This window comes from Colletes latitarsis, chromosome 1 (genome assembly GCF_051014445.1).
Source record: "Colletes latitarsis isolate SP2378_abdomen chromosome 1, iyColLati1, whole genome shotgun sequence".
NCBI lineage: Eukaryota > Metazoa > Arthropoda > Insecta > Hymenoptera > Colletidae > Colletes > Colletes latitarsis.
The window spans coordinates 45102001-45123860 of NC_135134.1; the positions used below are offsets into that span (position 1 = coordinate 45102001).

At 34.2% G+C, this 21860-nt stretch overlaps 2 protein-coding genes and 1 long non-coding RNA gene across 5 annotated transcripts in view; 1 reads left to right on the plus strand and 2 right to left on the minus strand.

The window, feature by feature from the left end:
• L(2)k09848 (WD repeat domain 74 lethal (2) k09848) lies at positions 1–2778 on the plus strand. Of its 2 annotated transcripts, XM_076768573.1 has the most exons (8): positions 1–206; positions 497–644; positions 732–827; positions 899–1205; positions 1282–1379; positions 1449–1650; positions 1953–2228; positions 2522–2778. In XM_076768573.1, the coding sequence occupies exons 1-8, from the start codon at positions 149–151 to the stop codon at positions 2591–2593; spliced, it is 1257 nt and encodes a 418-aa protein (XP_076624688.1). In that variant the 5' UTR covers positions 1–148; the 3' UTR covers positions 2594–2778. The 2 variants fall into 2 exon arrangements, with proteins under 2 accessions (XP_076624688.1, XP_076624698.1); XM_076768583.1 differs by lacking the exon at positions 1–206 and having other exon boundaries at positions 505–658.
• Positions 2779–2813: 35 nt separating this feature from the next.
• Snf4agamma (SNF4/AMP-activated protein kinase gamma subunit) overlaps positions 2814–21860 on the minus strand; it is a 141470-nt gene continuing 122423 nt past the window's right edge. For both annotated transcript variants that reach the window (XM_076768558.1, XM_076768551.1), the window contains exons 10-16: positions 7461–7598; positions 7076–7228; positions 6713–6891; positions 6428–6631; positions 6201–6347; positions 5845–5938; positions 2814–5760 (exon numbers count right to left, since the gene is read on the minus strand). In XM_076768558.1, coding sequence (XP_076624673.1) covers positions 5480–5760; positions 5845–5938; positions 6201–6347; positions 6428–6631; positions 6713–6891; positions 7076–7228; positions 7461–7598 — 1196 coding nt within the window. In that variant the 3' untranslated portion in view covers positions 2814–5479. The remainder of the gene's footprint in view (positions 5761–5844; positions 5939–6200; positions 6348–6427; positions 6632–6712; positions 6892–7075; positions 7229–7460; positions 7599–21860) is intronic.
• Positions 7605–18824, minus strand: LOC143343576 (uncharacterized). The gene is made up of 3 exons (XR_013079987.1): positions 17896–18824; positions 17387–17430; positions 7605–7893 (listed from the first exon to the last, which is right to left on the minus strand). It is a non-coding gene; the product is annotated as an uncharacterized LOC143343576 (long non-coding RNA).

Sequence of the window (21860 nt, forward strand, 5' to 3'; positions counted from 1 at the left end):
CCAGATCTGGCCGCCACACTGGTCTACCTTCATGATGAAGGCTTCATTTTGTTAAAGTACCTATGCTGTTCAATGTTTCTCAATCACATGGTTAACCTCTCTATTATTTTTAATATTTACATGTTGTTTATGATTAATTTTTTATAAAATGGATCCACGCGATAAATTTCATCTTTACGTCGGATGTAAATCTGGAGTCTTTAAGGGTAATTGATTAAACTTTTTAAGCGCACATAGGTTATCCAGAAATATTTAATTGCTTGATAGAGTAGTAAAATTAACGCGTTAAACGCTGCAGAATGAAATTCGTATATTGTTTACATACAAAATAACAGAGAATATACGACTAGTACAAATGTGTTTTAAAATAATTTTATGCATGGACAAACGTATTGGCACACATTTATATACACATACTAGTGTAGAGATATATTGTTTTTTATTTGTTGATTAAGAGAGAATGTCCTAATGTATTATTTTACACTCTTCTTTGTAGGTGTAAAAATAGATAAAGAGCATATCCTAATGCAAAACATACAAAACTTGGTATCCATAACAGATAATGATGAAGTCACAACAATGTCTTGGGGTGATGAAGAAGAACATGAAATTTTAATTGCCTGTGGAGTGAAAGGGATTAGGAGGTTATTTATAATAAGTAATTTTTCAGCTAAAATAAAGTTGAGTCCAATGTCTGTACCAAACTTGTTCTAATAGCTCATATTTTACAGTGTGAAGGTTTATGATACAGAATGTTCAATGTTTACATGTTCATTCTTTACTGATATTGGCAAAGGAAGTATTAATGGCATATCACGATACGACGAGTAAGTAATAACTTCTGAAAATCATGATCAAATAATATAGTAGTATTCTACTGGAATATGTGTTTGTTTAGAGCAATTTTAACTGCAGTCCATTCGGGAGAAGTGAAATTATGGAGGTTTAAAAAAGAGGATGAAATCCTAATACATGCTGGCAAACACTTGAATAGAATGCGTCATTCTAAAGTGAATAAAAACATAATTGCAACTGGTGGCTTTCAACATAGATTAAAATTATTTGATTTAGAAAAACAGAGTGAAATATTTCATGAAAAAAATATAGCTCATGATTGGTTAGAATTGGAGGTTCCTATTTGGATTTCTGATATTCAATTTCTTCCTAGTACTGAACAAATCATTACAGTTGGTAAATACGGACATGTAAGATATCTTTAAATTAGGAATATTTTCTATTATAAAATCATCAAAATCTGTAAAATAAATTGTATATTTTCAGATACGATTATACGATCCCAAGATGCAAAGAAGACCTGTTATAAATTTGGAAATAAAAGATGAAGCATTAACAACGTTAGCTATAACACAGCAAGAAAAGTAAATATAACTCATATGTTGGTTCTTAGCGATATAAATACGAGGGAAATCATATCATCTGTATTTCAGGCAAATTATAGTAGGTTCTGGCAAAGGTAAAATGAACCTTGTAGATCTAAGAGCACCAGCTAAAGTATTGAATACTTACAAAGGATTTGCCGGTGGTGTAACTGGGATAGCTTGTAGCACAAGCAAACCTTATGTTGTTAGCACTAGTTTAGATAGATATTTACGAATACATCACATCGACACTAAAAAGTTATTAAAACAGGTAAAAATAATCAAATATTTGCAATGTAGTTGTAATTACCAGGACTCTGTGGGATCTCGAAAATGGCAGGATCCCGAAGGAAAGAAAAAATTTTATACTTATTATTTCCTTAATATATTATTTTTACTTTACTTTTTACAATTTAAAAAATTCGTAATAATTTTTTTCGAGCATTTTACGAGCTGCCGAACATCGATGATAATCCTGATTACTTTTGAAATCCCGATTTTAAGAAAAATTTCTGAAAAAAGACGCTAAATTTTATATATGTGTATATATTTATATTTTTGTTTATTCTTCAGATTTATTTAACATCAAAGACGTCGTGTATGTTGTTACGTTCAGGATTTTCATTGCAAACTGAAAATGAAATAAGCGAAAATGCACAAATATGTACTAGTAACGAGGACTTGAGTTCTGCAGATCAAAAAGATGTGCGAGAAACAGTGGATAACGATCCTGAATATGACATGTTATTCGAAAAAATGCCAGTTATTAGCAATAAAGAGGATAGAAAATTAATTGAAAGAAAGCGAAGGAAAACAAAGGAGTTAAGCAGTTCGTTAACAGGTAACGAAGTAAGTATTTACTATAATTTTTTTCAATTGGTATAAAAATATTAATGGTAAAAAATAAAGCTGTTCTTCCGAATGGCACCTGTGACGATATGACCTGATACTAAATATATGTTAGTTTCGACAATTTAATAGTTTCCAAAATATTAAAGATTTATATTTGGCATTTATTCCCCTCTTTCCCTCCAGACCTCCAAATTTCACACCGATCGGGTGTGGGTACCATTCGGAAGAATATACAAAACTAATATGATTATTAAATTGTTTTTTTTTTCTTTTAATCTATTTATATCTAGGTATCACATAAATCTACTTTAAGGAGAAACGAGAAATCCGAGAAAAATTCTAAGAGAATAAAATCGATATAATTAAAACATATAAGATATCTATAGTTTATGTGAACAGTAATATTTACGAATTAAAAGATTAAAACTGTTTCATATTTTGTAATAAGTTTGCTTAAAAAATTTAAATAAATATTTATACGAATTGAAGTGAGAATTATTAAATAATTTTCGTTCTAAAAGTACAGTCGTTGAAGTCTGAAAAAACTGATAAAGTGGACAAAAATGATTATAAACAATAAAGTAAAATGTTTCTGTTGCGATGTATTTTGTCACTCAGCAATTCATTTTTCATTTATAACTTACATATATGAGGGACACGAATAATACGCTAATTGTTTTTGTCCTGAATATACAGTATTGTTGATTAATTCTTTATTGTACAATTTATTCTTAATACCTTGTCTATATATTGTTTTGGTTCGCAAATGCAGCGTACGCCGAGTGCAATGGTTTCTCAAGTACAATAACTACCGCTGTCTGTTTTCTGTCAGGGTTACTTAAATTGTGCTTTCAATACAATTGTGATATTGAAATCGGGTGCGCTGCAGGATGTAGGCTACTGTAATTTTTTATGTCTAGAAACTAGAAAAAGTGAACGTGACAACTTGCAAAGTTGAAACGCATTTTGTACTAAAAGGAAATAATATTCGCAGCTACAGCACACTAAATCTTATTCGGCTATATTCTTTCAGCTGTACAAAAATCATTGTCCACTACGCCTCTTGTTAATTAATACTAATGCAAACTTGCTTTTATCCTGACTGCGCTTACATCTGAAATGGAATATTTATTCTTATCCTCATAAACGTACCTAGGAATAAATTTACTAAATTACAGGCACTGTCCCCTTCAAGATCAAGTGGTGGTTTTACCCATATTTCTACAGAGAAAATGGAACTTTGTGCCAAAAAAGGAAAATACATTCCTCGGCACAGAGGCCATTTATATACAAATTTCCACACATAGATGTAACATGCAGATATCTGCATAATTCATAATTCCATCTCTTTCATGCAGTAAGCGTAGAACAAAGATCTGTTTCGAGACGAAACGGTTTCTTTTAATTGATCGCGTTGATACAGGAATGCCTTCTGCCACTCACTTTATAATTCGTTATTGAAACGGTATCATACAATGTTGAGTGGAGTATGATGATTTACATAATTATCGTCTACTTCTCAAACAAAATTCAATACCGGTGCTTTCTCTGCTCATATGACATGATTAGATTAGATGAAAACTTAGGATCAACATGATAAAACTTTACAAGAAATCTAGGTAATTTCCGAAATTATTTTTTTCGATTAATTTTTATGAAAATTAGTAACAGTGTAATATGTAATTACAAAATTTTCCTCTCATATTTTACGTGACGTCAATAAATCCTCATAAATAATTACGTAATATACAGAATTTGGTCAGAGATCACATAATAACGTTAATATGTTCTTTTTACTTCCATTTTGTTTTGTCTAAATGAAAATTCACGAACAAAACAGTTAATTTGTAAAAACCTCACGTAAAGCAGATACAAACAAGATATAAGTATTTAAAAGAAGTACAATTAAATTAAATTATATATACACACAAATCTAAAATAAATGTAAAATGAATATGTCTAAATCAAACTGTTTTGTAAGTAACTTGATATAAAGTACTGCGGATGCTTCTAGATATTTTAAGCATCGATAAAAAGATTGGTGGCAGCACGCGTTCAAGGTGAGGAAAAGTTGTTTCCTATTTCCATGCTTTATAGGCCTGTCACTTAATAATTAGCAATATTGTTGTATGAAATACATAAAGCAATCGCGTATAAATTCAATGACAGATTATAGCTTAGATTCGTGTAAGTATTGCCTTCCTGTACTTAAATATTTCTTGAGGATGCACAGAAGCTGTACAGTAACATAACCTTCAACATTTCAATTATTATTCGTATTTTACTGTTTGTTATTTGTTACGCGCACACTAATTTCATTTGATAGTTACACCGTAGTCGGTTGTTAATGTAAAATCAAAAGCACCATGTTTTTTTTTTTCTCCTGTATCACATGTGCAATTGTTTAAAATTGAATTCTTTATTATGCACATCAGTTGCTAATGTTCAAACATCTATCGCGATAGTTCACAGGCAAGAAGCTATTTTTATAAACACGCATACAGGATCTACATATTTAGAGACTTTTTGTTTAAAACTGTAATATTCGTTTATGTCGGAGAAAAGCATGGAAGGCCTCTGTAAAAACGGGGTCCATATTTATTAATTATGGAGCACTCTTCGATATACAACTACACTGTTTCATGTCTCGTGGACACGTCTCTAAACTATTTCAGGTAAATAAAGTAAGTTATTTCATAATCTTTGATCTCAATTAAAATACAAGGTTTCAGTGTAAGAAGAGCACAGCAGCATAATAAATGTGAAGTTCAAAACAACTACATGTTTCCTTGAAACTCTTGGAACATTCCCAGCGTACGGTAGAAGAAAGGGCATAGAGAATTCATACCCTGAGCAGTTAATGGCGTAGCGATCGTGCCTGGCAAGAAGCTCGAACGTTTATGTTGAGTAGCATTTGTACCATAAAAAATTAAGCTTTCTCAACTTTATACAGTATACAGCATTGCATTATTTTGTTTGTCGCGTCCAATGAAATTCATTCATCGTTTTCACGCTCAACACGATTTAATTACTTCCGATAAGTTACTTTTTCTGACGTAAACAAGCATAGAACGACGTTTTATGTTTGTCATAAATTCTTAAGCAAATGTAACGCGCGCATTAAGAATAGGTGATAAACACATGCTAATACGTTCGCTACTTGCTGCTGTTGCACTGCAAAATTTGAACTTTACAGCGATAAGCCGGTCACAATTTCATGCTTAATAGCATGTTAAGGTAATATTTCCTCATTCTCCTCCTGACACAGTCACTTCCCTCCATGCAGATTCTTGAGACTGTGCCACTAAAGTAGATTGAGGTTCAGAAATATCTGACGTTGCTGGACTCAGCGGTGGACTAGGTGTCGCGGGTGCTTCATCAGGTTGGTTCACTTCAGCTGCATCTTGTTCAGCTTCCTGTTCACCATCAGGGAGAGAAGCCTCCGACTGCACAGAACTTGGAGCCTTTGATAGAGAATCCTGTGCTCTTAACGATATAGAACTATTTTTATTGCTACTGCCATCTTCACCTGTAAACAGATGTTTAGTTATTGTTATATTTTTAACTGGATGTTTTTCATTCTCGTAATGCAATTTTAGAAAAGTATTTTTACCGCAAGGCCTAAGAACGAGGTAGAAGAGTAAGTCGGATAGAGAAATTATACCAATCACTTTATCATCTTCATCAACCACTACTAGCCTATGAACCTAAACAAATGTCAATATTTCATAATTTAACAACTTCGATACAATAAAACCTAGTTAATCTGAAGTAATTGTAGAATATGTGATTCATTCGAATTATCAGTGTCCGGATTAACGGATCGTATACAGTGGTGCTCGGTTAAATGCTCAACAATCGGGACCAGACGTGAACATTTAAGCGGATACACCACTTAGTAATTTTTAAAACTAGTTACAATAGACAATACTTTATTTTAATAAAAACTATAATCCGAGAATATTGTACCTCTGCTCTAACGATTCTTTCCATAACAGTAAACAGAGTTTCATCTAATTTACAACTTTGAACTCCTTCAAACCATTCATTTCGATGCTCATTTGCTTCTCGTAATGAAACATCTAAATTGTTATATGTTTTCTCTGCAGCTAAATTCTAGAAAAAAAAAAATATTATTTAAGGATTAATAATAATAAATTTGCAAATACAAGAATCGAAATATGAAATTTACTTACAATAACATCAAACTTTGAATAAATGTTAACCAACTTTCCTTCAGCATCAATAATTGGCAATGCTGAAACTCTCCTTTCAACAAATTTCTTGAGTGCTAGAATTATGCTAGTTTCTTCTGTTGCTGTTTCTATATTATCAAATGAACCTATCCTCAACTCTCTCAGTGTTTTATTCGTGAACGATGGTTTTGGTAGCTCGTGAATCTGTTATTAGAGTATTATAATAACATACAATGTCTAATAAATAATTATATGCTTTTTTAATTCTGTTTGTTTTATACTTACATAAAGAAAGAGGAACCTAAGAATTCGTTTGTGTGTCAGAATATAGAGAACATTTCCAGTATCCGGGTCTATCACAGGCAGACGATGAATTCTATTGTGAATTAAAGTTTTAATAGCCTCGTACAGAGATGCATCTGGGCTAATGCTCACTAATGGATGTACTTGATCCTTTAAGACTTCTAAAATAATAAAGAACAAAACATATTTTAATTAGTAGACATAGAAAATACTCAATGAACAAATTAGCTATTACATTAAAGTGCATAGTAATTTCAAAAAATGCATGATAATGTGACTTATAAATTTGAATGTTATAGTATTCATATCATTTTGCATCACAATATTGAAAAAAAAAATATTTACTTCTCCATGTATCTAATTCATGCTCTTCCAATTCATCCATTGTTACAGATGGGCTGGTGTAGTACATCTGCAGAATTTTTATAAAGTCTGTTATGGTTAACATCCCAATAAATTCTTGCCTTGCACTGTCCCATAATGGTGCAGCTCTCACACCTATAAAAATAAGAACACAGCTGGGTAACAAAGCATGCAACATCTTTATAATAAATAAAGCAATACTGATCATTTTTTTTACGCGTTTGACAAACAAAATTTCACTGATAATTTTAAGTGTAAAATTTAAATGTTTGAATAGAAGAAGAGCAAATGAAACACACTTTGAAAAGATAAGATTACGAATTTGCGGTACAAGTGTTGTAAAAACAAACGAACGTTGATTATTTACCATTGTAGACAAGAGCGAAGAAGGCCTTCTTGACGAGGAGGTGTGTGTCGAAAACGACCAATTTGGCACTGGTCGGTATTAGGTCGTAACATTTGTGAAATTTGAAGAACTTCACGAAGATCTGTGATTCGTCCTCCTCTGAAAGTCCAAATAGTTCACAGTAGAGTAGTGCTTTCTGATTTCGACGAAGCATTTTTCTTTTTTCTTTCTTTTTAACGATGTCACAATGTTCTTATAATTTACACGTTACTTTTTAAACTATTCGAAGATTAGATAACGATGTAGGATATTGATTTATCGGGACCCATATTCTGTCTATTTAAAGTTTCCACTTTACAGTCTGTGATGCCGAGACACTGTTTTCTTCTTCAAATTGTCACAAGAACTTCCGAACGAACGATAAGGTGACCGTCAAACGAGAGTTTGTGACCTTCTGTTGAGATAGGTTATGGCGATGGAATATTGGCGCCGAATCGCGTATTTCGGCGCTGTATTCAAACATTGCAGTAGAACGAAAATTAAAAAATTACGGTTCCTACAATAAAAAAAAAAATAATCCCTTCCACTCGTCGAAACTCCTATTTGTACCCAAACATCTTACGAAAATATTAATTAAGAACAACCCTGCAAATACTTAACGATCTATTCATCATCAAACAAATGTGTAATTACGTAATCGTTTAATAGATATTTATTCTAAATCTTCCATCAGAGAATGCTTCAGGTCTCTGTTATTTCAACCGTCGTGCATAAATGACGATAATATGGGTCACAAGTACTTAAACGTTCTCACGAGGGGTGGCAATATTATGCAACGTTGAAATGAGCCCCCCATTGGATGATCGATTACATGCGACGACGAGGATCACTTTATAAACCACATCTAACGATAAGAATTCCTCATCGAGTAATTCATTGTACAGGTATATCGATTAAGCGAATAAATTGGATTTCGCGTACGACGGTGTAATTTCTATCGTGCACTTGTAATTACAGCCAAAGTAATTGTTGCAATTAATAACTGAAATCCAATTTATATAATTGGCAACGCGTAACGCAAGATTTCATTATAAAGTATCAGCGATGTGGTCTAGTCCATAGAAAATTATATCATAACGATTACTAACAGCTTGCCTTCTATATTTGCAAAAAAATTTACGATAAATAGTTTTTATTTTTACTTTTTCCCCCCCATATCTATTTAAATTTACTACTTTTCGTTTCAACTTTGTGTGTACCTCTGGTCCTATTGATCGTACAGAGTTTCTCAAGGTCTCATTTTTCTTGTTATATACTTGAGGTAGTTTGAGGAATAATCTATGCATTTTCCCGATTCGAAGCGTGAGAAGTTTGACGAGGCAAGGTGTGAAAATGACACATTCTGATACGATTTTTGTATGATACTTTCTTAGTTAAACTCTGAAACGCTTTATCCCCGTCCTACTTATTGTAGAAAGTTCTGCAAGGCTTCATTTTTTCGTTGAAAAATACTAATAAAAAATTGCTACGCTTTTTTTTACGAAATACTGCATAGATTCGAGGCTATAGTATAACAATTGAAAAGATGTACACTTTTAAATATCTAAGAAAGTAGTCAAATGTCTACTTTTATTGGGTATCTAGAAAATTTCTTATAAAAGATTTTTATTCTTATTCAGATTCTTGAAAGAATTTACTAAACATTTTAGTGACAGAAAATACAATATTACTTGTTCGTTGAATTTTTAATCATTTACATTTTACATTTTTATTTTTAGGCGAGGCGTCAAAGGAAAGAGCCGTCCTGGGTGTTAAATACTTTAGGTACGTTCCTAGTAGCAGTACGAGGACAAGTACCACTTTTGTATATGTAAAAGAGAAAAGAAGAAAGTCCGATGAAATTGCTGGATCGATATTCGTACACGAATTGTTTTACCTTCTATTACTTAAATCGTGAAAAAACTAAAAATTCGAAACAGCGTGAAAATTAAAACGTGGAAACCAGAGGCATATTTAAAAACTCAGGGAATAATATAACTATTGGAGATGAAAAAATTGAAATTTTATTTTTTTTTGTTACTGAAGCCGATGAACTAGTTTTGAAGATATTGCAGACCAAAGCAAGGTGTATGAAAACGCTAGGAATGTTATAAAGAATTATAAATGTTGGGATACCATAGTGAGTACACGAGATAAAATTTGTTGAAGCCAAAATAAGACGAAAATCAAGAATACCAATTTGTTGATGGAGGCTCCGTTAAAAAGTTATTAACAATTAAATTAAAAGATTTCAAATCGTTCTGGAAAAATTATTTTTGGTTGCAGGGATCAATTATAAGCATTTTTGGTGAATAGACATATCCTTGAAATCCTACCCAGTTTCGAGAAAAAAATTCGTTAACGAAAATATAATGTCTGATCATGAATGAATGATTCCCCTGAAATTTCATGTATTTCAAATCGTCCTGAAAAAATTATTTTCGATTGCGGGGGTCAGTCACAATCATTTTTGGTCATTACACATACCCCCGAAATCCTAACCATTTTCGAGAAAAAAATTCCTTATCGAAAATCTAATTTCAGGCCAGAAATCGTTCCCCGAAATTTCATGCGAATCTTTAAGACATCATAACTCCTGAACGGATTGGACGATTTTCATTTTCAAAAACGCAAACGACGCGTATTTAGATGAAGAATACGTAGAAATTGTAAAAATATTCGAAAAGTTGATCCTTGACCTCGTAAACTGAGAAAAACCCAATAAAAATGGTCCAATTTTCAAATAGCCATAACTCCTACAATTGTGAATATATTTCAATGAAACTTTTTTCTGAAGTAGAGCTCATGGGTACCTATAGAAAAGTATTAGACAACTTTTCTGTAGGACGTCAAACAAAATTACTAAAAATGAAAAAGGAATTTTTAAGAAAAATCGACAGGGGGTAGTGCCTAAATTTTTCGGCAAAAAAAAAAAAATTTCAAATCGTTCTGAAAAAATTATATTCGGTTGCGGGGGTCAATTACAATCATTTTTGGTGAATACACATACCCCCGAAATCTTGCGCATTTTCTAGAAAAAAATTCAGTACGAACGGAACTTTAAACGTTAATAACTTTTTAACGAAATCTCCGTCAACAAATTAGTATTCTTGATTTTCATCTTATTTTGACCTCTAGAATCTCCCATTAAAATTTTTCCCAGGGGTGGCCGAATACCCTATATACATGACAACGGCCGTCAAAGTATTACGAGGGAAAACGAACAGTCAATTAAAATTTCTGGGTTGGGATTCAAACTCGGATGCTTCGTTCGTCGAATGATCGTTCTGCCAATAAAGCTATCTTGTCCAACGAACAATAAGCCTAATCCCCAATAAGCTTCGTATTAAGAATTGGCTGTCGCCCACGTAACAGTGGGTAAAATCACGAAGGAGTACAATTGGTCGGAAGAAACTCTACGTCATTTCCCGAAATGATCTTCAATATGATAACAGTCTGTTTCTTGACCGAATCTGAGGACGTCGTTAGCGTGAGATTATAATCGGATAAACATAATCAGCGGTGAACATTCAACGAGACGAATGTAAAACAATTTACTTTGTACACATTTGAACCGGACAAATAGTTTGAACGTAAACTTTATTGAAAACTAAAATAAATTAAATAAGTGAAGCTAATTTTCTAGAGCAACTGAAATGTCAACCCATTAACCTTCTTACTTGTTTCTAGGACAATTGAATCAAGAAGAGTCAGGCTGCTGTAATAAGCGTGGCATAAGTTGCTCGTTAAAACATATGTTTGACTTCCTGAATCATGCAACTGTCTTACATCGTATAGGAACAATATGTGACGATGATCGTGCAAGTGGTCTAAGCATGTTATTATAACGTAGACGAAGCTAATGTTTCTAGACCTTTTATTTAGAATACTTTCATAATTACGATAAAGGCTGGTTTCGTATTTAGAACAACACAGTATGGCCGTGAAAATAGAAATTGCTACGGAGGATGACGTCCAGAGCTTCCTCATTGAGCTCCTGTGGCTACGCAACATTGTTCCAGGAACAAAACTCTATTAAAACACTAACAAGGTGTAACAGACGTGGGGCATTCAGAACGCAATACAACTATCAATGAAGCACAGGACCAGAATAAGCGTTTCAATATTGCGAACAGAACGCGATACTTTTTGTCGTCGCTGTTTTTGTTCGTCCCCAGATGGAAGCTTTTTCGAAGGCGTGCAAGATCACGGTGAATAGGAAAACAATAATGGAGGAAAACAAAAATAGTCGAGGAACAAAAACCTCTCGTGGACGCAAATTTACAAGATGAGAGGAGAACGAGAGGGGAACGAAAGGGAGAATAAAAGAGCAGGGGAAAGCGGTCACAAAACAGACAGGTGAAACCAAAAGCGTTCGCGTAAGCACGTCGAATAGCCGCTGGTACGAAATAAAACGAATCACAAATTAATATTTAATCGACATATTCGTTGTGAAAACAATGTAAAATTAATAGAACTCTGAATCGTTTTGTTTCATTATTCTGTAATTCTTGAACTGACGATAGTTACAAGACAGCGTAAAATAGCGTTTAGTCAACAACTTGGAATTGTATTACTCACGGAGTACCAAGAAATTATGTAGCTATAGTAAGCGTGCGAATGCTACAGGAAACGTAATGGAATAATTATTGGATGTGGCAAGATTTCATAAAACTTGAATTTCAAACCAACTTTTAAAAGTACATAATTTATTATTGACCCATTTCGGGATAAAACTTTCTACCGTGGCTAGTTTATATGATCTATCGCGCGGTGTAATTGGGTAACGTCGACGAAACTTGATAAAACGAGTGAAGTTCGATACGTTTCTTTCGCGCGCAATGAACGTATGTTCAAACGCACGAATGCGAATAAATCTGTAACGATAATGTTTACGCGAGATAAATGGCCCCGTTATTGGACACGTAAGAATACAATGGTTTAAAAATAAGTACGTTTTATCGGCATACAGGTAAACGTCGTGCGAAGTATAGGTTATCACGAACGTTGTCCATTTTAGTTTTCAAATTCGATCGATACTTAAGTAAAACGTGCATTTTTACGATGAAGTTATACCGAAGAGTATTATATGTTCTATCATTTTCAATTTCCGTGATAAAAATTTTAGCTTCTCCTTTTTAATTGTTACCTGTAGCCTAATTAACTTTAGACATCACCTATGATAACTAGATTGCGGTTGTTTATGCATTTATGGGAAATTTTAATTCTCAATAAATTATAGAATGCGCTTAATATGCAAAAATATAAGAAATTATTATATTTAGGAGCCGAGACAATCCTCTACAAAGCTCTCATTTCATTAATTCTATTAATAAAAATATGAGATCCACAGCCTAATGATGCTTTAGCAAACATTTGTTAACCTGCCCCACGAAAGCTTGTTCTTTTGGCAATGAGCAGCTTCAGAATTTTATATTTATTTCGATTATTAACAAATTTCAAATATATATTGTATGTTTACTCTTTATACGCTTTTTTTCCGTTGTACAGATATTATTCGCGTATAAATCTGTTATAACAAATATTTTTGTACACTGAATGTCCCTGAAGTCAATATTTTGTCTGTGCAAATGTCTCTGCTATGCCTATACCGAAGGACATACAATATTCATGTAGTAAACTTTTGATCGTACGAACACAGCATGTGTGTGTATTCATCAGTGTAGTTTATCGATACTATTGCAGTTATTTCTACGTTCTTGGAAAAATGTGATATTAATCCATCCGCTGCCAAGCCTAAATTATATGAAGTTATTCTTATTGCCATTTTTGTTTTGAGTATTACTGTTTATCTAAGTTCTGTTATTCACATATTTTGTCATAAATAATTGTTTGCAAGTTCAAAAGGCTTTATGTTACAACATATTTATGGTACCACGAGTATATTATAAAAATATTGTAAAAGACTTTACTATTGCGAAGAAAAATTGCCTTCTATACTTTTTAAAGGGCCATTTTACAGTTAACTCTCGAAAAAAATTTTAATCTATTTATTTAATTTCCTTGAAAAAACACGTTTTGGAATATGCCTAAGAGTTTATGTTCGAATTCTAAAAAGTACTGAAAGTATAGTTATTTAAAGCACGCGATCGTCAGCGTAAAATGGCGGAAGCTGGTGCAAATGGCGAAAGGCAAAGGCAGATAATACACTAGATACAGTAGAACGTCGACTATCCGAATTAATAGCATTCTCTTTCTTGTATCATTCATAGTGTAAACGAAACAAACTCCAAATAATGAACATAGACAAAAATCTCGGATATATGATCGCTTATTTTTGCTCCATCGTTACTAGAGAAAGTAGAAAAAGTAAATAAACTTGTCTCTCTTTGGTTGTACCGCGAATCAAGGAATTTCTGATGCAAAATGAAGATACACATCGAGCAAAAAAAGAGTAGATATTCTCACCAGCGTCGAGCGAAGGAACGCGAAATAATCTTAAATCGAAACTATAATTCCTAGAAACTTTAATTGGCTCTATAATTGCTGCAAAATATTCTCTCATGATCATTGGTTGTGAAACTCAACGTAAGGATAAAAAGATCGTTCGACGTGCGTCTACTGCGAGACAAATTACACATTTGTTGCGTACAAATTGCTGTAACAGCCAACAGGAGCCTGTTTGAAATTACGTAACGCGAAACGGAAGAAAAGTAGCGCGTTTTACGTAATTTTTCTATCGATAAGACCCACTTGTCGCTTCGTCCAACGAGACACCCACAGAAACAAAATTTCATCCTCGTCGCGAAATATTTTCAGCGATCGCGTTCGCGCGAGAGAACATCTCGTAGAAAGTTTCCTTTTCCATAGGAAACCCCGACCAATTACCGGGCTGGAAACGCAATAGCGAGTCCTAGTTCCGCGCCAAGAAAAAGAAACTATCGGCGGCGATACTGTTCGAATCGAATTACGGAAAAGTTGTGCAGCGCGGAAAAAGTGTGTCGCGCGGAGTAATGAGCTAAACGAGCCACGTTTCCTGCAGGCAAATACGATTATGCCTCGCGTAGAGGAGCAACGGAATGATCGTGGCCGCAAAGGACCGTAAATCAGTATGCTTTCGATTCACCAGAGCGAGACACAAAGAACTGATAAAGACAATCTTGAAAAAAAAACTTCACTGCTCGATCGAGGAATGTTTTAGAGAAACGCTGTAGAATCCACTGGTTAATCCTTCGTTGTACACTTTCGAGTACTGGTATTTACTTTGTTCTGAGAGTATATGAAATATTGTCGCACTTGATTCGCGGAAAACTCTCGCAGCTGACGAGGAAACTGCACGGGGGAACCGAGAAACACGCGAATGTCAGCGAAACGATCACTATGAGCTTTCGGTACAGAGATCATGAAGCTACTGAGTGGCGAGGAGATTGTGCAGTACTGTCGAGCCTTCGTTGCACGAACAAGCACGCGGTGCAAACACACTGGCGAAGTCAACGATGAACACGATTTAGAAACGCGTGTGCACGCTGTTCGTTTCCAACAGTGATCGAGCACTGTGCCTCGAATGTAACCGACGTTCTTCAACACACTTACACTACTACCGATACCGTAAGTATTAAGACACTTAACGCGTTAAACGCTGTGTCGATCCCTGGGGACCGACATTAAACTTTTAAGCAGCGTCGGGGTCCCTGAGAGGATCGACCGTATCGAATTTAAAAAATAATATTAGGTCCCATATGTTCGTTTTGTATCAGAACTAAAAGTAATATTTTAAACATATAATGGAATTTTATGGAAAACTCTTTTCGTTCGACAACTTCCTTTCCTTTGGCAAAGCTATTTTATCGTCGATACAAAACTTGTTTGATTTTTTGTTAAAAGTTCAACGCTTTTCATTGAAACGTTAACATTTTCAAATTGTTTACCTGCTAATGAGCTTGGAGATTGTATTTTATTTCTAGACTACAGATATTTATGCATTTCTAGGAAATTTAAATTTTCGAAAAACTATAGAATGCATTTAATATGCAAAAATATAAGAAATACGTAAGATATGAATTATTATATTTAGGGGTTGAGACGACCTAAAACATTACAATTCGTATAATATTGTAAATTATCACATAAAATCTCTGCAAACCTGTCCAATTATTTCCGACTTTGTTTAGAATGATTTCTTCCCATTTAATTATTATGTATATCATCTATAAACAAAGCCTGCTTGAAAATGCCTCCGTAAAAAATTGCAAGGTCATGCTACATTATGTAATTTTGGAGTGTATAAATTAGTTTACAATCCCTCCAACGAAATGTTGCGTGTCGTTACTATATAATTGCTTTACTGTATAATAAGCCCAGCTAATTTTATGAACCATTACCAAAATGTGGTCGTTGAGGCGGTCAATCAACGTGTCAAAGGTTAAACCCTATGCACTCGTATTTTCAAATTCAATTTCCTCAAATACCTTTTTGTTATATTATTGCAACGATGAATTATATATACGACTACAGTGCAATCGATACTCTGTTAATACATTGTTTAAACAAACCTATCGAACCCGAGAAAAACTCCATGCTCGACTAAAGGTATCCGTTAATAGGATGACTGTGAACTAGTTTAAGCCTGTAGATTGTTGGTCCGAATAAAAAAGTAAATCTGACTAATCTCAGAGGTACATAGAAATCCTCTTGAGCAGCTCAGGACAAACGATCACACCATTCAAGATTTTAAATGAGAAGATTAGATACGAGACTGCTCGTCTATGCTCGAGTGTATTGATTCTCAATTTCACCATGATGGGGACTATAAAAATACCAACGCTGAATTTTTGTTGTTAAATGAAATTAATTTCTATGTTGTTACATTTTTTATCAGACGATTAACGATGCTCGAATACTTTGGACATAAAACTGCAAAGAGTTAAAGTTTATTTACTACTATTCATTTTATATCCACGTATTGTATTTGTAATTTTCAAAAAATAATTCCTGCAACGGACAAATTTGTTATTCAGAAAATATTTGTATGAAATTTCAAAATATTCAATATACGTCATTTTCACGATACAAAAAAACGAAAATAATTTTTTTTTATCGCGAACAAGATAAAATCACGTTAAATAAATGTGAACAAACTTTAAAATTTCTGGTAAAACGCTGTTTATTCGCTCAGTATCGACCGACAAAGACTTTCCTGGTCGTCCATTGCAACGCTAGACAAGAAATGCTCCCACACGCTAGACGATTTCTACATACGTATGCACGAGCAGGTTCAACGATCATTGACCTATCCGTGACGTGTGAGTGTTAAGTTGAATCGATGACCCTGAAACATTCTCTTCAATTGCACTTTGTTCTTAAAATGGAATTGCTAAACTCATACGTTCGATGACCCCGAGACTCATCGACATTCACTCGTTCCTTTTGCTGAATTAAATATAACTTGGAGGATAGTTTGGAATCAGAGTGTCTAACCACGTCTCGCGGTCGTTACGTGAATTCTGTTCCGCCCAGGAAATTGCTATAATTTCGAAGAATCTTCGAAATTGAAGTGATTTACATAGGACCCCATTACGCTCTATTAGAACGACATTGTGTCGTCTATAGCTTCTACAATTTACCAACGAACGCAATTAGCGAGTTGAATTTTGTACTTCGACGTACCCTTGGCAACAACAGTTACGTTATTTCTATAGTACAGTATAAAAATATATTTATTTCATTTAATTCTTGTCGAGTAGACTTTACTGTTTCTATTCAGTGAGCTATAATTGTCTATGCTTTCTTGACTAAGATCATTCCACTTTTATAAGCGATCTTTCGTTACCGAGAAACACCTTCGTAAATTGTTACACGTGCACTTAACTGAAAATCAATGTAGCAAATCTCGTTACAGACCACGTCTCGCTTATTTGCGCTTATAAATAGAATCAGCATTAGATTACCATGGCAATCCTCTTTCCTGTTACATCACCAATAACGAGCCATCCTGTGGAGGAATACTATAGTAATTAATACTCCCGAAGACGAATTCCTATTTCCAAATACTCGAAATTCTTATAAAGTGTTTTAAAATTATTTATTTTTGTATTCGTCGTTCTATTATTTAAATATATGCATCTTTTTTATTTTCGTTGTATCGAAACGAGCACTTTGAAGTGAAACATAAAGGAATACTGTATAGTTTATTCGATTGGGCCAGAGATGGACAAAATTCTTCTTCAGAAATGTCTATAATACAAAATACTGTCTTTGATAGCCATTTGCAACGATCCAAAATTTAAAAACTTAATATAATAATTCATTTTTGTCCAAAATCGTGCTTTTTTACAGAAGTTTCTCGAAAACTAAGTATGAAACAGAATTCTATTAGGAACAATCTGGTGAGTATTGTAGAACAGAGAATAGATTTTAATTTGTTGAATAGTCGAACATTTAGTCGATCCTGAAGTACCTTTTTTGAGAATCCACGCGAGTTCGTCTTCGAGCGGTGGATTTTCAACTTCGAACTCCTTGATGAGATCCTTGGAGAAAACAGGATCATCGTCCTGACTCCACCAGGCAGACGAGAGCTGCCTCAACGTGGCACGGACTCCCTTAGCGTTCGAGTAATAATGTAGAGCCAACATTATTTTCCGCTATCATTTCTCGTAGCCGTACTTTTGGCCGAGTAGTCCATCTTTCCCACGATGACATCGCCTCGTAAGTTTTATTATTGCTTCACACGTTGGTTGCAGTCTCTTCGTGCATTCATCGTCCAACTCGCTTCTCGCGATTTAAATCACCCCGACTCTCTCGTCGCTAACATTTTAATGGCTCGTCGCATTTAACTGTCCTTCGATGCATATTTTTAACTAGTTTCCGTTATTTGCCGAGTATATAAAAATTATATTCCACGGATGGGGCATTGATATTTAATTAAAATTCCGTAGGATTCTTACGACCGCGTTAAAACCTGGCTTTAAAATGTTTGAGTCGAGCAACGATAAGATTTTATTATACCGGCGAACGTTGAAGTCAATATGCACTAATTAATTCGTCTGCGAATTTTGTATGTTTTAAAGGTTTTTAATGTTCTCGTTTCGCTAAAATCACTTTATAATCACGTTTATGAAACTTAAAGAAAGATCGTACGTTATAGCAACGCTGCAAGAACAGGAAGATCGTTTCGAAGGATTTTCGAGTTATCAGGTGAATTCGTTGTTTCGAAATGATATCGCGACATCGACGAAACGCCAAGGGAAATTACTTTTCTAGTCGTAGTCGACTAAAATGCTATCTATCACGTTCTTAACAGACACTCGTAATGGTGTAAAAAAATATAAACACACAAATTGAATTCCTTTCCTTCGTTATTATCAGTTATCCAATTACGTGGAAAGCGAAGCTTTAAAAAGTAATTTGCAGGGATGCGGAGATAAGTTACATCGTTTAAGTAACAAAAAGAAACCTCTAGAACCTTAGACTGGAATGATGGAATGACTATTGCTGGATTTGCAAAATTAACTTATAACAAAATAAATTTTAAACTATTATCTTAATAATTGCCACGATATCTCAAGTTCTAGTTGATTTATGGTTCGTAGCAAAATTTTCAAAATTAATTTAGCATTTCTTATTGTTCACATTCCTACGAATCAATACTATTATTTTACTTGAATTTAACAAATATTACGATTTCCTAAAATTAAATTTCTGTTACTATCAAGTAGTAGCGCTCGTGAAATTTCGTCCGCCGTAGTTTTCGAGTAACTCTAAAGTCAACTGTGGGCTCGGAAGGGTTTTAAAATTTGTACGTACTAATCTGTAAGCACGAACTTGTTTAATTGCTATGAGCAAAACGTTTCGTATAAATCGGATAAATAACTCGTTCTGGAGGACGAGATCCACGAATAGAGAATAGACAACCGATGGAAACGAATTTCGCGGTGGTCAGACTGGCCGTGTAAGAGATCCGTTTCTACTCGCGACTAGAAACTGGTCGGTGTTCGGTTGGCGGCGCGAATGAGTTTCCTCGGTTAGGATTAAATCCCGAGATTGAAAATAGAGTTTGCTTGGGCTTCGTACCGATGTTGGCCGAATCACGCGAAAAAAACCAGCCCCGATGAACCTCGACCCGATGTCTGCCAGACCAATCCTCGCCCAGCTCCAAGTTAGAATCCGACTGTTTGCCCAGGTTCGCGTTTCAAGGATCCACCGATACACTAACTGATTTACGACAAGTATCCAATCTCACCGTCGAAATAAATCGCTCGTTTTACCGATAACGACTTCTTTCTACGCCTGCGAGCGACGCGAAACGCGGATCACGATCGCGACCGTTCATTTTCTGGCACTCGATTACCAAAAAATATGCGGGGCAGTTGTTAAACGTTTTTAAATAAGTTCCAACTGCGTTAATTAGGGGAATGGATGACCATGAATATGTTTTATGAACGATAGATACAAAGCAATACTGTGTTTCTGTGATTGGAAACGATCGTCTACAGAATGTAGTATAAGAGTAATACAGAGTAATTAAGGATTATTAAATCGAATAGCTTCTTTTGTAAAGAAAGCGTCGATTATGATATTTTTCTGAGATTTTCTTCGAAATATCTCCGCAAAAATGCAAACGTATAAAGTTCAAACGTTAGATTGTAGACGCACGACTTATAAATAGAAACGTATTCACTGCCAATCGATCAGTATGCGACGAGCAATTGACAGTTGGTCCACTGCCCGGAAAGGTGGTTACTCTGATCAGTAGACTGCGGATTTTATGAGTTTATGATATACATTAATATGGAAAATGTGTTAAAACAGAATAATGTTTTAGTAAATTAGTTTTGTACATAATTTTCTATGTTAACATCGATGAAACAGAAGGAAAATTACGTTTCTAGTCATAGTCGATTAAAATGCTATCGCGTTTGCAACTGACTCGTAATAAAAAAGTACAGACACGCAAAAAAAGAAGTAAGAAGATACAAACTGAATTCTTTTGCTTCGTTATTATCAATTATTCAATTATGTGTATAAAATGTATGTAGAGTATGTTTGATAAGTCGATATAATACGAACTATTAATCAGAATACAGTATCCTGGTACTTATGCAAGAAAATTAACTATTGAAACAAAATTGAAAATAATAAAAGAGAACTAATTTACCAAAAAACACTATTCTGTTTTAACATGTTTTCAGAGGTGAGCAAAATTTGAATCGAATAATAGATAACCAACGAGACCAACATATAACACAAAACATACGTGACAGTTAAAATTTGATTTATTCGTTGTAAAATATTTCATTTTATAATTGGAAATTTTATTTTTGCTTCTTATTCGTTGTTTCTATTTTAAAAGTTTCCCCTAGTAGACTTATAGAATACTCCTCGTGGCGGCAACTGTCAATTTCACGTGTATTTCGAATGCACCCGCCAGTGTCTGACGTAAACAATCGACGACAACTATGTAACGCGTCGGGATGTTGGCATGTTATCATCGATTCTTTGCGAAAGAATCAATGAAAGAATTCAAATCTTGTTCGATCGACGAAAGGAGACAACAACAGGCTCGTCGAAAAAACTCGATCGTTTTACGACCGATTTCTCGCTGACGGAAAACACTGCCAGACGGGACAACGAATCGGCGGAACGATTTCGTTCCATCGACAGGATAAAAAACGACAATCTGACGTTTGATCGGCGCCTAATGACGAAAGAAATAAGTTTCCTAGAAAACGTCCACGCTCCAACAAGTTTCTTTGGCGTTTCGACGAAGGGAAACGTCAGAGCACTTCGCCCAACAAATATAGAAATAAAATTTACTCGCTTTCCGTTTTATCGATCTTTTTCTTATTAGAAATTGAAACGTAACGTTTCGATCCTTCACAGGTCTTTTCCGGACGGTCCAATACGTTTTTTGTTCATTCTTCGACTATACTTTTATAAGAAAGAAACAAATTAAAACTGGTCTCTGAATTCAACTTAAAAGTTAAAGGCACAGTGGCGAATGTGAGTTACTTATAAAGTAGTTACAACTTATAAACTTATCAGTATAATAAATTATGGTTGTTCTTACGAGTAAATGTCTCGTGTTAGCACAGTGTTTTCGCCTATAATTGCCTGTTTTAATTTTGTGTATTCAATCCAAGTGTATCATAGATTTGAAAATAAAAAGATCCCGCGATACACTCAGCACACGAAATTAAAGAAACAATTATACGCAAATACACTACATCTCACTCTTATTTACAGGCAGGAACAACCATAACCTATTATCCTAAAAGAATACAATATCTCAAATTTTTGATAACGTAAAGAATTAAAGTTCCTATCGTTTCATCGCAGTTATAGTAACTAATCTTTAACTACGACTCACTAAAACATACTATACTCTAGATAATTACACTAATCTTGTTTACAAATTTTTCAATT